Here is a 16,777-nt window from a genome sequence, read left to right as displayed (position 1 = left end):
GGGTAAGGTGCAAGGATTGGGGTAACTGCAAGGATTGGGGTAAGTTGCAAGGATTGGGGTGAGGTGCAAGGATTGGTGTAGGTGCAATGATTGGGGAAGGGGCAAGGATTGGGGTAAGAGCAAGGATTGGGGTGAGTGGCAATGATTGGGGAAGGGGCAAGAACTGGGGTAAGGGGCAAGGATTGGGGTAAATGCAAGGATTGGGGTAAGGTGCAAGGACTGGGGTAAATGCAAGGATTGGGGTAAGGTGCAAGGATTGGGGTAAGGTGAAAGGATTGGGGTAAGGTGCAAGGATTGGGATAAGGAGCAAGGATTGGGGTAAGGAGTAAGGACTGGGGTAAAGAGCAAGGATTGGGGTAAGGTGAAAGGATTGGGGTAAGGTGCAAGGATTGGGATAAGGAGCAAGGATTGGGGTAAGATGCAAGGATTGGGGTAAGTGCAAGGATTGGGGTAAGTGCAAGGATTGGGGTAACTGCAAGAATTGGGGTAAGTCCAAGGATTGTGGTAAGTCCAAGGATTGGGAAAAGGAGCAAGGATTGGGGTAAGGTGCAAGAATTGGGGTAAGTGCAAGGATTGTGGTAAGTGCAAGGATTGGGGTAAGTGCAAGGATTGGGGTAACTGCAAGAATTGGGGTAAGTCCAAGGATTGTGGTAAGTCCAAGGATTGGGAAAAGGAGCAAGGATTGGGGTAAGGTGCAAGAATTGGGGTAAAGAGCAAGGATTGGGGTAAGTTTCAAGGACTGGGGCAGGTGCAACAATTGGGGTAAGTTTCAAGGATTGGGGTTGGTGCAAGTGTTGGGGTAGGTGTAAGGTTTGGGGTAAGGAACAAGGATTGGGATAAGGGCCAAAGATTGGGGAAAAGAGCAAGGATTGAGGTAAGGTGCAAGGATTGGGGTAACTGCAAGGATTGGGGTAAGTTGCAAGGATTGGGGTAAGTTGCAAGGATTGGGGTGAGGTGCAAGGATTGGTGTAGGTGCAAGGATTGGGGAAGGGGCAAGGATTAGGGTAAGTGCGAGGATTTGGGTAGGTGCAAGGATTGGGGTGAGTGGCAATGATTGGGGAAGGGGCAAGGACTGGGGTAAGGGGCAAGGATTGGGGTAAGTGCAAGGATTGGGGTAAGGTGAAAGGATTGGGGTAAAGAGGAAGTATTGGGGTAAGGATTGGGGTAAGGAGCAAGGATTGGGGTAAGGAGCAAGGACTGGGGTAAGGAGCAAGGATTGGGGTAAGGAGCAAGGATTGGGGTAAGGAGCAAGGACTGGGGTAAGGAGCAAGGATTGGGGTAAGTGCAAGAATTGGGGTAAGTGCAAGGATTGGGGTAAGGAGCAAGGATTGGGGTAAGGAGCAAGGATTGGGGTAAAGAGCAAGGATTGGGGTAAGGAGCAAGGATTGGGGTAAAGAGCAAGGATTGGGGTAAGTGCAAGGATTGGGGTAAGGAGCAAGGATTGGGATAAGGAGCAAGGATTGGGGTGAGGAGCAAGGATTGGGGAAAGGAGCAAGGACTGGGGTAAGTGCAAGGATTGGGGTAAGGAGCAAGGATTGGGGTAAGGAGCAAGGATTGGGGTAAAGAGCAAGGATTGGGGTAAGTGCAAGGATTGGGGTAAGGAGCAAGGATTGTGGTAAGGAGCAAGGATTGGGGTAAAGAGCAAGGATTAGGGTAAGTGCAAGGATTGGGGTAAAGAGCAAGGATTGGGGTAACTGCAAGGATTGGGGTAAGGAGCAAGGACTGGGGTAAGGAGCAAGGACTGGGGTAAGGAGCAAGGACTGGGGTAGGAGCAAGGATTGGGGTAAGGGGCAAGGATTGGGGTGAGGAGCAAGGATTGGGGTAAGGAGCAAGGATTGGGGTAAGGAGCTAGGACTGGGGTAAGGAGCAAAGATTGGGGTAAAGAGCAAGGATTAGGGTAAGCGCAAGGAGTGAGATAAGTGCAAGGATTGGGCTAAGTGCAAGTATTGGGGTAAGTGCAAGGATTGGGGTAAGTGCAAGGATTAGGGTAAGTGCAAGGATTGGGGAAAGGTGCAAGAATTGGGGTGAAGAGCAAGGATTGGGTTAAGTTTCAAGGACTGGGGTAGGTGCAACAATTGGGTTAAGTTTCAAGGATTGGGGTTGGTGCAATGTTTGGGGTAAGGAACAAGGATTGGGGTAAGGAACAAGGATTGGGGTAAGGAGCAAGGATTGGGGTAAAGAGCAAGGATTGGGGTAAGGAGCAAGGATTGCGGTAAGGAGCAAGGATTGAGGTAAGGAGCAAGGATTGGGGTAAAGAGCAAGGATTGGGGTAAGTGCAAGAATTGGGGTAAGGAGCAAGGATTGGGGGAGGTGCAAGTATTGGGGTAAGGAGCAAGGATTGGGGTAAGTGCAAGGATTGGGGTAAGGAGCAAGGATTGGGGTAAGGAGAAAGGATTGGGCTAAGGAGCAAGGTTTGGGGTGGGTGCAAGGTTTGGGGTTAAGAAGCAATGATTGGGGTAAGGAGCAATGATTGGGGTAGGTGGAAGGGTTGGGGTAAGTGCAAGGAGTGGGATAAGGTGCAAGGATTGGGGTAAGGTGCAAGGATTGGGGTAATTGCAAGGAGTGGGATAAGGTGCAAGGATTGGGGTAAGGTGCAAGGATTTGGGTAAGTGCAAGGAGTGGGATAAGGTGCAAGGATTGGGGTTGGTCCAAGGATTGGGGTAAGGTGCAAGGATTGGGGTGAGGTGTAAGGATTGGGGTAAGGTGCAAGGATTGGGGTAAGGAGCAAGGATTGGGGTAAGTGCAAGGATTGTGGTGAGGAGCAAGGATTGGGGTAAGGTGCAAGGATTGGGGTAAGTGCAAGGATTGGGGTAAGGAGCAAGGATTGGGTTAAGGTGCAAGGATTGGGGTAAGGGGCAAGGATTGGGGTAAGTGCAAGGATTGTGGTGAGGAGCAAGGATTGGGGTAAGGTGCAAGGATTGTGGTAAGGAGCAAGGACTGGGGTGAGGTGCAAGGATTGGGGTGAGCAGCAAGGATTGGGGTAACTGCAAGGATTGGGGTAAGGAGCAAGGATTGGGGTACGGAGCAAGGATTGGGGTAAGTGCAAGGATTGGGGTAAGTGCAAGGATTGGGAAAAGGAGCAAGGATTGGGGTAAGGTGTAAGAATTGGGGTAAAGAGCAAGGATTGGGGTAAGTTTCAAGGACTGGGGTAGGTGCAACAATTGGGGTAAGTTTCAAGGATTGGGGTTGGTGTAAGGTTTGGGGTAAGGTGCAAGGATTGGGGTGAGGTGCAAGGATTGGTGTAGATGCAATGATTGGGGAAGGGGCAAGGATTGGGGTAAGGAGCAAGGATTGGAGTAAGGTGCAAGGATTGGGGTGAGGTGCATGGATTGGGGTAAAGAGCAAGGATTGGGGTAAGGTGTAAGGATTGGGGTAACTGCAAGGATTGGGGTAAGGTGAAAGGATTGGGGTAAGGTGCAAGGATTGGGGTGAGGTGCAAGGATTGGTGTAGGTGCAATGATTGGGGAAGGGGCAAGGACTGGGGTAAGTGCAAGGATTGGGGTGAGTGGCAATGATTGGGGAAGGGGCAAGAACTTGGGTAAGGGGCAAGGATTGGGGTAAATGCAAGGATTGGGGTAAGGTGCAAGGACTGGGGTAAATGCAAGGATTGGGGTAAGGTGCAAGGATTGGGGTAAGGTGCAAGGATTGGGATAAAGAGTAAGGATTGGGGTAAGGAGTAAGGATTGGGGTTAGGTGCAAGGATTGGGGTAAGGAGCAAGGATTGGGGTAAGTGCAAGGATTGGGGTAAGGAGTAAGGATTGGGGTAAGTGCAAGGATTGGGGTAAGTGCAAGGATTGGGGTAAGTGCAAGGATTGGGGTAAGTGCAAGGATTGGGATAAAGAGCAAGGATTGGGGTAAGTGCAAGGATTGGGGTACGGAGCAAGGATTGGGGTAAGTGCAAGGATTGGGGTACGGAGCAAGGATTGGGGTAAGTGCAAGGATTGGGGTAAGTGCAAGGATTGGGGTAAGTGCAAGGATTGGGGTAACTGCAAGAATTGGGGTAAGTCCAAGGATTGTGGTAAGTCCAAGGATTGTGGTAAATCCAAGGATTGGGAAATGGAGCAAGGATTGTGGTAAGGTGCAAGAATAGGGGTAAGGAACAAGGATTGGGATAAGGGCCAAAGATTGGGGTAAAGAGCAAGGATTGAGGTAAGGTGCAAGGATTGGGGTTACTGCAAGGATTGGGGTAAGTTGCAAGGATTGGGTTAAGGTGCAAGGATTGGGGTGAGTGGCAATGATTGGGGAAGGGGCAAGGACTGGGGTAAGGGGCAAGGATTGGGGTCAGTGCAAGGATTGGGGTAAGGTGCAAGGATTGGGGTAAAGAGCAAGTATTGGGGTAAGGATTGGGGTAAGGAGCAAGGATTGGGGTAAGTGCAAAGATTGGGGTAAGGAGCGAGGATTGGGATAAGGAGCAAGGATTGGGGTAAGGAGCGAGGATTGTGGCAGGTGCAAGATTGGTGTAAGGAGCAAGGATTGGGATAAGGGGCAAGGATTAGGTTAAAGAGCAAGGATTGGGATAAAGGGCAAGTATTGGGGTAAGATGCAAGGATTGTCATATGGGGCCAGGATTGGGGTAAGGTGCAAGAATTGGGGTAAAGAGCAAGGATTGGGGTAAGTTTCAAGGACTGGGGTAGGTGCAACAATTGGGGTAAGTTTCAAGGATTGGGGTTGGTGCAAGGGTAGGGGTAAGTGTAAGGTTTGGGGTAAGGAGCAAGGATTGGGATAAGGGGCAAGGATTGGGGTTAGTAGCAAGGATTGGGGTAAGGTGCAAGGATTGGGGTGAGGTGCAAGGATTGGTGTAGATGCAATGATTGGGGAAGGGGCAAGGATTGGAGTAAGGTGCAAGGATTGGGGTGAGGTGCATGGATTGGGGTAAAGAGCAAGGATTGGGGTAAGGTGTAAGGATTGGGGTAACTGCAAGGATTGGGGTAAGGTGAAAGGATTGGGGTAAGGTGCAAGGATTGGGGTGAGGTGCAAGGATTGGTGTAGGTGCAATGATTGGGGAAGGGGCAAGAACTTGGGTAAGGGGCAAGGATTGGGGTAAATGCAAGGATTGGGGTAAGGTGCAAGGACTGGGGTAAATGCAAGGATTGGGGTAAGGTGCAAGGATTGGGGTAAGGTGCAAGGATTGGGATAAAGAGTAAGGATTGGGGTAAGGAGTAAGGATTGGGGTAAGGTGCAAGGATTGGGATAAAGAGCAAGGATTGGGGTTAGGTGCAAGGATTGGGGTAAGGAGCAAGGATTGGGGTAAGTGCAAGGATTGGGGTAAGGAGTAAGGATTGGGGTAAGTGCAAGGATTGGGGTAAGTGCAAGGATTGGGGTAAGTGCAAGGATTGGGGTAAGTGCAAGGATTGGGATAAAGAGCAAGGATTGGGGTAAGTGCAAGGATTGGGGTACGGAGCAAGGATTGGGGTAAGTGCAAGGATTGGGGTACGGAGCAAGGATTGGGGTAAGTGCAAGGATTGGGGTAAGTGCAAGGATTGGGGTAACTGCAAGAATTGGGGTAAGTCCAAGGATTGTGGTAAGTCCAAGGATTGTGGTAAATCCAAGGATTGGGAAATGGAGCAAGGATTGTGGTAAGGTGCAAGAATTGGGGTAAGGAACAAGGATTGGGATAAGGGCCAAAGATTGGGGTAAAGAGCAAGGATTGAGGTAAGGTGCAAGGATTGGGGTAACTGCAAGGATTGGGGTAAGTTGCAAGGATTGGGTTAAGGTGCAAGGATTGGGGTGAGTGGCAATGATTGGGGAAGGGGCAAGGACTGGGGTAAGGGGCAAGGATTGGGGTAAGTGCAAGGATTGGGGTAAGGTGCAAGGATTGGGGTAAAGAGCAAGTATTGGGGTAAGGATTGGGGTAAGGAGCAAGGATTGGGGTAAGTGCAAAGATTGGGGTAAGGAGCGAGGATTGGGATAAGGAGCAAGGATTGGGGTAAGGAGCGAGGATTGTGGCAGGTGCAAGATTGGTGTAAGGAGCAAGGATTGGGATAAGGGGCAAGGATTAGGTTAAAGAGCAAGGATTGGGATAAAGGGCAAGTATTGGGGTAAGATGCAAGGATTGTCATATGGGGCCAGGATTGGGGTAAGGTGCAAGAATTGGGGTAAAGAGCAAGGATTAGGGTAAGTTTCAAGGACTGGGGTAGGTGCAACAATTGGGGTAAGTTTCAAGGATTGGGGTTGGTGCAAGGGTAGGGGTAAGTGTAAGGTTTGGGGTAAGGAGCAAGGATTGGGGTAAGGAGCAAGGATTGGGGTAAAGAGCAAGGATTGGGGTAAAGAGCAAGGATTGGGGTAAGTGCAAGGATTGGGTTAGGAGCAAGGATCGGGGTAAGTGCAAGGATTGAGGTAAGGAGCAAGGATTGGAGTAAGGTGCAAGGATTGGGGTAAGTGCAAAGAGTGGGATAAGGTGCAAGGATTGGGGTAAGGTGCAAGGATTGGGGTAAGTGCAAGGAGTGGGAAAAGGTGCAAGGATTGGGGTAAGGTGCAAGGATTGGGGTAAGGAGCAAGGATTGTGGTGAGGAGCAAGGATTGGGGTGAGGAGCAAGGATTGGGGTGAGGAGCAAGGATTGGGGTAACTGCAAGGATTGGGGTAAGTGCAAGGATTGGGGTAAGAGCAAGGATTGGGGTAAGGTGTAAGAATTGGGGTAAAGAGCAAGGATTGAGGTAAGGTACAAGGATTGGGGTAAACAGCAAGGATTGGGGTAAGTTGCAAGGATTGGGGTTAGGAGCAAGGATTGGGGTGAGGTGCATGGATTGGGGTAAGGTGCAAGGATTGGGGTAAGGGGCAAGGATTGGGGTAAAGAGCAAGGATTGGTGTAAGGTGCAAGGATTGGGGTAACTGCAAGGATTGGAGTAAGTTGCAAGGATTGCGGTAAGGTGCAAGGATTGGGGTGAGGTGCAAGGATTGGTGTAGATGCAATGATTGGGGAAGGGGCAAGGATTGGCGTAAGTGCAAGGATTGGGGTGAGTGGCAATGATTGGGGAAGGGGCAAGGACTGGGGTAAGGGGCAAGGATTGGGGTAAATGCAAGGATTGGGGTAAGGTGCAAGGATTGGAGTAAGGTGCAAGGATTGTGGTAAGGAGCAAGGATTGGGGTAAAGAGCAAGGATTGGGGTAAGGAGTGAGGATTGGGGTAAGGAGCAAGGATTGGGGTAAGTGCAAGGATTGGGGTAAGTGCAAGGATTGGGGTAAGTGCAAGGATTGGGGTAAGTGCAAGGATTGGGAAAAGGAGCAAGGATTGGGGTAAAGTGCAAGAATTGGGTTAAAGAGCAAGGATTGGGGTAAGTTTCAAGGGCTGGGGCAGGTGCAACAATTGGGGTAAGTTTCAAGGATTGGGGTTGGTGCAAGGGTAGGGGTAAGTGTAAGATTTGGGGTAAGGAACAAGGATTGGGATAAAGGGCAAGGATTGGTGTCGGTGCAAGGATTGGGGAAGGGGCAAGGATTGGGGTAAGTGCAAGAATTTGGGTAACTGCAAGGATTGGGGTGAGTGGCAATGATTGGGGAAGGGGCAAGGATTGGGGTAAGTGGAAGGATTGGGGTAAGGTGCAAGGATTGGGGAAAGGAGCAAGGATTGGGGAAAGGAGCAAGGATTGGGGTAAGTGCAAGGATTGGGTTAAAGAGCAAGGATTGGGATAAAGGGCAAGTATTGGGGTAAGGAGCAAGGATTGGGGTAAGGAGCAAGGACTGGGGTAAGGAGCAAGGATTGGGGTAAGGAGCAAGGATTGGGGTAAGGAGCAAGGAATGGGGTAAAGAGCAAGGATTGGAGTAAGTACAAGGATTGGGGTAAGGAGCAAGGATTGGGGTAAGTTTCAAGGGCTGGGGCAGGTGCAACAATTGGGGTAAGTTTCAAGGATTGGGGTTGGTGCAAGGGTAGGGGTAAGTGTAAGATTTGGGGTAAGGAACAAGGATTGGGATAAAGGGCAAGGATTGGTGTAGGTGCAAGGATTGGGGAAGGGGCAAGGATTGGGGTAAGTGCAAGAATTTGGGTAAGTGCAAGGATTGGGGTAAGTGGAAGTATTGGGGTAAGGTGCAAGGATTGGGGAAAGGAGCAAGTATTGGGGTAAGGAGCAAGGATTGGGGTAATGAGCTTGGATTGGGGTAAGGAGCAAGGATTGGGGTAAGGAGCAAGGATTGGGGTAAGGAGCAAGGATTGGGGTAAGGAGCAAGGATTGGGGTAAGGAGCAAGGATTGGGGTAAGGAGCAAGGATTGGAATAAGGAGCAAGGATTGGGGTAAGGAGCAACGTTTGGGGTAAGGAGCAAGGATTGGAATAAGGAGCAAGGATTGGGGTAAGGAGCAAGGATTGGAATAAGGAGCAAGGACTGGGGTAAGGAGCAAGGATTGGGGTAAGGAGCAAGGATTGGGATAAGGAGCAAGGACTGGGGTAAGGTGCAAGGACTTGGGTAAGGAGCAATGATTGGAGTAAGGAGCAAGGATTCGGGTAAGGAGCAAGGATTGGGGTAAGGAGCAAGGATTGGGGTAAGGAGCAAGGATTGGGGTAAGGAGCAACGATTGTGGTAAGGAGTAAGGATTGGGGTAAGGAGCAAGGATTCGGGTAAGGAGCAAGGTTTGGGGTAAGGAGCAAGGATTGGGGTAAGGAGCAAGGATTGGGGTAAGGTGCAAGGATTGGAATAAGGAGCAAGGATTGGAATAAGGAGCAAGGATTGGGGTGAGGTACAAGGATTGGCATAAGGTGCAAGAATTGGGATGAGTGCAAGGATTTCGGTAAAGTGGAATTATTGGGGTAAAGTGGAAAGATTGGGTAAGGTGCAAGAATCGGAGTAAAGTGCAAGGATTGGGGCGAGTGCAAGAATTGGGGTAAGGTTTGGGGTAAGGTGCAAGGATTGGGGTTGGTGCAAGGATTGGGGTTGGTGCAAGGATTGGGGTAAGGTGCAAGGTTTGGGGTAAGGTGCAAGGATTGGGGTAAGGAGCAAGGATTGGGGTGAGGAGCAAGGATTGGGGTGAGGAGCAAGGATTGGGGTAACTGCAAGGATTGGGGTAAGTGCAAGGATTGGGGTAAGAGCAAGGATTGGGGTAAGGTGTAAGAATTGGGGTAAAGAGCAAGGATTGAGGTAAGGTACAAGGATTGGGGTAAAGAGCAAGGATTGGGGTAAGTTGCAAGGATTGGGGTAAGGGGCAAGGATTGGGGTAAAGAGCAAGGATTGGGGTAAGGTGCAAGGATTGGGGTAACTGCAAGAATTGGGGTAAGTTGCAAGGATTGCGGTAAGGTGCAAGGATTGGGGTGAGGTGCAAGGATTGGTGTAGATGCAATGATTGGGGAAGGGGCAAGGATTGGCGTAAGTGCAAGGATTGGGGTGAGTGGCAATGATTGGGGAAGGGGCAAGGACTGGGGTAAGGGGCAAGGATTGGGGTAAATGCAAGGATTGGGGTAAGGTGCAAGGATTGGAGTAAGGTGCAAGGATTGTGGTAAGGAGCAAGGATTGGGGTAAAGAGCAAGGATTGGGGTAAGGAGTGAGGATTGGGGTAAGGAGCAAGGATTGGGGTAAGTGCAAGGATTGGGGTAAGTGCAAGGATTGGGGTAAGTGCAAGGATTGGGGTAAGTGCAAGGATTGGGAAAAGGAGCAAGGATTGGGGTAAGTTTCAAGGGCTGGGGCAGGTGCAACAATTGGGGTAAGTTTCAAGGATTGGGGTTGGTGCAAGGGTAGGGGTAAGTGTAAGATTTGGGGTAAGGAACAAGGATTGGGATAAAGGGCAAGGATTGGTGTAGGTGCAAGGATTGGGGAAGGGGCAAGGATTGGGGTAAGTGCAAGAATTTGGGTAAGTGCAAGGATTGGGGTGAGTGGCAATGATTGGGGAAGGGGCAAGGATTGGGGTAAGTGGAAGGATTGGGGTAAGGTGCAAGGATTGGGGAAAGGAGCAAGGATTGGGGAAAGGAGCAAGGATTGGGGTAAGTGCAAGGATTGGGTTAAAGAGCAAGGATTGGGATAAAGGGCAAGTATTGGGGTAAGGAGCAAGGATTGGGGTAAGGAGCAAGGACTGGGGAAAGGAGCAAGGATTGGGGTAAGTGCAAGGATTGGGTTAAAGAGCAAGGATTGGGATAAAGGGCAAGTATTGGGGTAAGGAGCAAGGATTGGGGTAATGAGCAAGGATTGGGGTAATGAGCAAGGATTGGGGTAAGGAGCAAGGATTGGGGTAAGGAGCAAGGATTGGAATAAGGAGCAAGGATTGGGGTAAGGAGCAAGGATTGGGGTAATGAGCTTGGATTGGGGTAAGGAGCAAGGATTGGGGTAAGGAGCAAGGATTGGGGTAAGGAGCAAGGATTGGGGTAATGAGCTAGGATTGGGGTAAGGAGCAAGGATTGGGGTAAGGAGCAAGGATTGGGGTAAGGAGCAAGGATTGGGGTAAGGAGCAACGTTTGGGGTAAGTAGCAAGGATTGGAAAAAGGAGCAAGGATTGGGGTAAGGAGCAAGGATTGGGGTAAGAAGCAAGGATTGGGGTAAGGAGCAAGGATTGGGGTAAGGAGCAACGTTTGGGGTAAGTAGCAAGGATTGGAAAAAGGAGCAAGGATTGGGGTAAGGAGCAAGGATTGGGGTAAGGAGCAAGGATTGGGGTGAGGAGCAAGGACTGGGGTAAGGAGCAAGGATTGGGGTAAGGAGCAAGGATTGGGATAAGGAGCAAGGACTGGGGTAAGGTGCAAGGACTGGGGTAAGGTGCAAGGACTTGGGTAAGGAGCAAGGATTGGAGTAAGGAGCAAGGATTCGGGTAAGGAGCAAGGATTGGGGTAAGGAGCAAGGATTGGGGTAAGGAGCAACGATTGGGGTAAGGAGTAAGGATTGGGGTAAGGAGCAAGGATTCGGGTAAGGAGCAAGGTTTGGGGTAAGGAGCAAGGATTGGGGTAAGGAGCAAGGATTGGGGTAAGGAGCAAAGATTGGGGTAAGGTGCAAGGATTGGGATGAGTGCAAGGATTTCGGTAACGTGGAATTATTGGGGTAAAGTGGAAAGATTGGGTAAGGTGCAAGAATCGGAGTAAAGTGCAAGGATTGGGGCGAGTGCAAGAATTGGGGTAAGGTTTGGGGTAAGGTGCAAGGATTGGGGTTGGTGCAAGGATTGGGGTTGGTGCAAGGATTGGGGTAAGGTGCAAGGTTTGGGGTTGGTGCAAGAATTGGGGTAAAGTGCAAGGATTGGGGTTGGTGCAAGGATTGGGGTAAGGTGCAAGGTTTGGGGTTAGTGCAAGAATTGGGGTTAAGTGCAAGGATTGAGGTAAGGTGCAAGGATTGGGGTAAGGTGCAGGGATTGGGGTAAGGTTTGGGGTAAGGTGCAAGGATTGGGGTAAGGTGCAAGGATTGGAGTTGGTGCAAGGATTGGGATTGTTGCAAGGTTTGGGGTAAGGTGCAAGGATTGGGGTAAGGTTCAAGGATTGGGGTAAAGTGCAAGGTTTCGGGTAAGGTGCAAGGTTTGGGGTAAGATGCAAGGATTGGGGTAAGGTGCAAGGATTGGGGTTGGTGCAAGGTTTGGGGTAAGGTGCAAGGTTTGGGGTTCGTGCAAGAACTGGGGTTAAGTGCAAGGATTGGGGTAAGGTGCAAGGATTGGGGTAATGTGCAGGGATTGGGGTAAGGTTTGGGGTAAGGTGCAAGGATTGGGGTAAGGTGCAAGGATTGGAGTTGGTGCAAGGATTGGGGTTGTTGCAAGGTTTGGGGTAAGGTGCAAGGATTGGGGTAAGGTTCAAGGATTGGGGTAAAGTGCAAGTTTTCGGGTAAGGTGCAAGGTTTGGGGTAAGATGCAAGGATTGGGGTAAGGTGCAAGGATTGGGGTTGGTGCAAGGTTTGGGGTAAGGTGCAAGGTTTGGGGTAAAGTGCAAGGATTGGGGTAAGGTGCAAGGATTGGAGTTGGTGCAAGGATTGGGATTGGTGCAAGGTTTGGGGTAAGGTGCAAGGATTGGGGTTGGTGCAAGGATTGGGGTTGGTGCAAGGATTGGGGTTCGTGCAAGAACTGGGGTTAAGTGCAAGGATTGGGGTAAGGTGCAAGGATTGGGGTGAGGTGCAGGGATTGGGGTAAGGTTTGGGGTAAGGTGCAAGGATTGGGGTAAGGTGCAAGGATTGGAGTTGGTGCAAGGATTGGGATTGTTGCAAGGTTTGGGGTAAGGTGCAAGGATTGGGGTAAGGTTCAAGGATTGGGGTAAAGTGCAAGGTTTCGGGTAAGGTGCAAGGTTTGGGGTAAGATGCAAGGATTGGGGTAAGGTGCAAGGATTGGGGTTGGTGCAAGGTTTGGGGTAAGGTGCAAGGTTTGGGGTTCGTGCAAGAACTGGGGTTAAGTGCAAGGATTGGGGTAAGGTGCAAGGATTGGGGTAAGGTGCAGGGATTGGGGTAAGGTTTGGGGTAAGGTGCAAGGATTGGGGTAAGGTGCAAGGATTGGAGTTGGTGCAAGGATTGGGGTTGTTGCAAGGTTTGGGGTAAGGTGCAAGGATTGGGGTAAGGTTCAAGGATTGGGGTAAAGTGCAAGTTTTCGGGTAAGGTGCAAGGTTTGGGGTAAGATGCAAGGATTGGGGTAAGGTGCAAGGATTGGGGTTGGTGCAAGGTTTGGGGTAAGGTGCAAGGTTTGGGGTAAAGTGCAAGGATTGGGGTAAGGTGCAAGGATTGGAGTTGGTGCAAGGATTGGGATTGGTGCAAGGTTTGGGGTAAGGTGCAAGGATTGGGGTTGGTGCAAGGATTGGGGTTGGTGCAAGGATTGGGGTTGGTGCAAGGTTTGGGGTAAGGTGCAAGGATTGGGGTAAGGTGCAAGGATTGGGGTAAGGTGCACGGGTTGGGGTAAGGTGCACGGATTGGGGTTGGTGTAAGGATTGGGGTAAAGGGCAAGGATTGGGGTAAAGTGCAAGGATTGGGGTAAAGTGCAAGGATTGGGCTAAGGTGCAAGGATTGGGGTAAGGTGCAAGGATTGGGGTTGGTGCAAGGATTGTGGTTGGTGCAAGGATTGTGGTTGGTGTAAGGATTGGGGTAAAGTGCAAGGATTGGGCTAAGGTGCAAGGATTGGGGTAAGGTGCAAGGATTGGGGTTGGTGCAAGGATTGTGGTTGGTGCAAGGATTGTGGTTGGTGTAAGGATTGGGGTAAAGTGCAAGGATTGGGGTAAAGTGCAAGGATTGGGGTAAATTGCAAGGATTGGGGTAAAGTGCAAGGTTTGGGGTAAGGTGCAAGGTTTGGGGTAAGGTGCAAGGTTTGGGGTAAAGTGCAAGGATTGGGGTAAAGTGCAAGGATTGGGGTAAAGTGCAAGGTTTGGGGTAAGGTGCAAGGTTTGGGGTAAGGTGCAAGGTTTGGGGTAAAGTGCAAGGATTGGGGTAAAGTGCAAGGATTGGGGTAAAGTGCAAGGATTGGGGTAAAGTGCAAGGATTGGGGTGAAGTGCAAGGATTTGGGTATGGGCAAGGATTAGGGTAAAGTCCAAGGATTGGGGTAAAGTGCAAGGTTTGGGTTAAGGTGCAAGGTTTGGGGTAAGGTGCAAGGTTTGGGGTAAAGTGCAAGGATTGGGGTAAAGTGCAAGGATTGGGGTAAAGTGCAAGGATTGGGGTACGGGCAAGGATTAGGTTATGAGCAAGTAATTAATAATTAAACGTAACCACGTTCTTCCCAGTGGCGTTGGCTGGAGTTGGTTTTTACCTGTGGCCAGCGGTTTCTCCATGGTCCTCGGATCTTGCTTCTGTTTCCACACATTGTTATTGGTGGCCGGGTTACTTTTGTTCTTCTGCTGCTTGAGATACCGTTTACTATTCCGCCTGTACGCTTCCTGGCTGATCTGCAACCGTCCTGTCTTGTGGATGCTCTGTGCATTACGTATGGTCGATCTGAAAATATGCCATGGCATTACCAAGTGTACGTTACTATATTTCTTTGTTTTCTGCCTTTTCTGCACTGCAGCATCATGCTGGAAGGCAACAAGAGTGCTAGTTATTTTTGCCCTACATTACTTACCTTCATCTCTGCACAAATGCCCCACAAAGGGATCGTGCTGGAACTTTACAAATCACTGGTTAGGCCTCAGCTGGAGTGTTGTGGAGTGTTGTGGACAATCCTGGGCCCCACACTTCAGGAAAGATGTTTTTTTTAATTCATTGATGGGATGTGGGCGTCGCTGGCTAGGCCTGCATTTAGTGCCCATCCCTAATTGCCCTTGAGAAGATGGTGGTGAGCCGCCTTCTTGAACCGCTGCAGGCCATATGGTGTAGGTACACCCACAATGTTGTTAGTAAAGGCCTTAGAAAGGGTGCAGAAGAGGTTTACCAGGATGTTACCAGGCATGAGGGACTTCAGTTATGAGGAGAGTTTGGAAAAGTTCGGACTGTTCTCCTGGGAACAGAGAAGGTGAAGAGGTGACCTAATCGAGGTTTACAAGATGATGAGAGGTTTTGATAGAGTAGAGAGAGAAAAACTATTCCCTCTGGCGAGTGGGTCAGAACAGAGAGGTCATAGTTCAACATCATTGGAAAAAGGTCCAGAGGGGAGAGGAGGAGAATTTTTTTCACTCAATGATTTGTCGTGATCTGGAACGCTCGACCTGAAAATGTGGTGGAAGCCGATTCCATCAATAATTTTAAAGGGAGTTGGACGGTACTGGAGGATGAGGAACTCACAGGGTTATGGACAAAAAGCGAGGGTGTGGGACTAAACACTGATCTTCCAAAGAGCCAGCAGAGGCACGATGGGCCGAAGGACCTCCTTTTTCTATAAATATTGGCAGTGCTATGTTTCAACTCACTTTCACTACCTCTCCCCTCATTAAAGTAGGAAGCTACGAGTGGTGACTTTCAGTAGATAGGCCTTTCTGTCAACTTCTTTTTCAGAGAAAAAAATTCACCACAATTCACGACAGGATGTGGCAGGACTGCAGAGCTTTGATCTGATCCGTTGATTGTGGGATCGCTTAGCTCTGTCTATAGCATGCTGCTTCCGCTGTTTAGCATGCATCTGGTGCTGTGTCGCAGCTTCCCCAGGTTGGCACCTCATTTTTAGGTACGCCTGGTGCTGCTCCTGGCATGACCTTCTACACTCCTCATTGAACCAGGGTTGGTCCCCTGGCTTGATGGTAATGGTAGAGTGAGGGATATGCCGGGCTATGAGGTTACAGATTGTGGTGGAATGCAATTCTGCTGCTGCTGATGACCCACAGCGCCTCATGGATGCCCAGTTTTGAGCTGCTAGATCTGTTCTGAATCTATCCCATTTAGCAGGGTGGTAGTGCCACACAACATGATGGAGGGACTCCTCAGTGTGAAGATGGGACTTCGTCTCCACAGTGACTGTGCAGTGGTCACTGCTACCAATGCTGTCATGGACAGATGCTTCTGCGACAGGTAGATTGGTGAGGACAAGGACAAGTAGGTTTGGTGTTGGTTCTCTCACCACCTGTCGCAGGCCCAGACTGGCTGCTATCTCCTTCAGGACTAGGCCAGCTCGGTCAGTAGTGGTGCTACCGAGCCACTATTGGTGATGAACATTGAAGTCCCCCGTCCAGAGTACATTCTGTGCCCTTGCTACCCTCAGTGCTTCTTCCAAGTGGTGTTCAACTTGGAGGAGTACTAATTCATCAGGTGAGGGAGGGCGGTAGGTGGTAATCAGCAGGAGGTTTCCTTGCCCATGCTTGACCTGAAGCCATGAGACTTAATGGGGTCCGGAGTCAATGTTGAGGACTCCCAGGGCCACTCCTTCACGACTCTATACCACTGTGCCGCCAGCCCTGGTGGGTGTGTTCTGCCGGAGGGACAGGACATACCCAGGGATGGTGGTGGAGGAGTTCGGGACATTGGCTGAAAGGTATGATTCTGTGAGTATGACGATGTCAGGCTGTTGTTTGACTAGTCTGTGGGACAGCTCTCCCAATTTTGGCACAAGTCCCCAGATGTTGGTGAGGAGGACTTTGCAGGGTCGACTGGGTTGGGTGTGCCATTGTTGTGCCCGTAGCCAGTGCCGAGGTTGATCCAACTGGTTTTATTCTTATGATTGTTATTCGTAGCGGTTTGTTCCAACTGAGTGACTTGCTGGGCCATTTCAGAGGGCAGTTAAGAGTCAACCACATTGCTGTGGGTCTGGAGTCACCTATAGGCCAGACTGGGTAAGGACAGCAGATTTCCTTCCCTAAAGGACATTAATGAACCAGGTGGGTTTTTAATGACAATCCGGCAGTTTCATGGTCACCATTACTGATACTAGCTTTTTATTCCAGATTTATTTAATTAACTGAATTTAAACTCCCCAGCTGCCGTGATGGGATTTGAAGTCCGGTCTCTGGATCATTAGTCCAGTAACATAACCATGATGCTACCGTTCCCGCAATGGTCATTGTTGTAATGTAGGGAATGCGCACAGCAAGACCCCATGAACAGCAATGTGATAATGACAAGATAATCTGTTTTTAGACATTGGTTGAGGAACAACTATTGGTCAGGACACCAGGGAGAACTCCGCTGCTCTTCTTTGTAATAGTGCCATGAGTTCTTATATGTCCACCTGAGAGGGAAGATGGGGCCTCGGTTTAACGTCTCATATGAAAGACGGCACCTCTGGCAGTGCAGCACTCCCTCTGCACTGCACTGGAGTGTCAGCCTGGATTATGTGCTCAAGTCTCTGGAGTGGGACTTGAACCCACGACCTTCTGACTCCGAGGTGAGAGTGCTGCCCACTGCGCCACAGGGTGACACCGTGTCATTTTAAATTACATCTAAATCAAAGTAATTTTAAATACAAACACATGTAGGAAGAAGACGGGATGGCCCAATTATTTTGCTCTGTAGATTAGGTTCTGTCTCAGGACTTGATCGGAGCAATTTTTCTTTTTCCGACCCAA

General features: G+C 49.9%; 1 protein-coding gene across 1 annotated transcript in view; it reads right to left on the bottom strand.

Annotated features, from left to right (window-relative positions):
* The window catches only part of LOC147102007 (neutrophil cytosol factor 1-like), a 267,921-nt gene that overhangs the window by 75,465 nt on the left and 175,679 nt on the right, over window positions 1–16,777 (bottom strand). The window contains exon 11 of the mRNA XM_085964139.1: window positions 13,597–13,781. Coding sequence (XP_085820265.1) covers window positions 13,597–13,781 — 185 coding nt within the window. The remainder of the gene's footprint in view (window positions 1–13,596; window positions 13,782–16,777) is intronic.

Source organism: Somniosus microcephalus, chromosome 22 (assembly GCF_052327205.1).
Source record: "Somniosus microcephalus isolate GS21.2 chromosome 22, FLI_Smic_1.0, whole genome shotgun sequence".
In the NCBI taxonomy this organism is placed as follows: domain Eukaryota; kingdom Metazoa; phylum Chordata; class Chondrichthyes; order Squaliformes; family Somniosidae; genus Somniosus; species Somniosus microcephalus.
The sequence above is the reverse complement of the archived record's forward strand: the minus strand, read 5'-3'. Positions and strand labels throughout refer to the sequence as shown.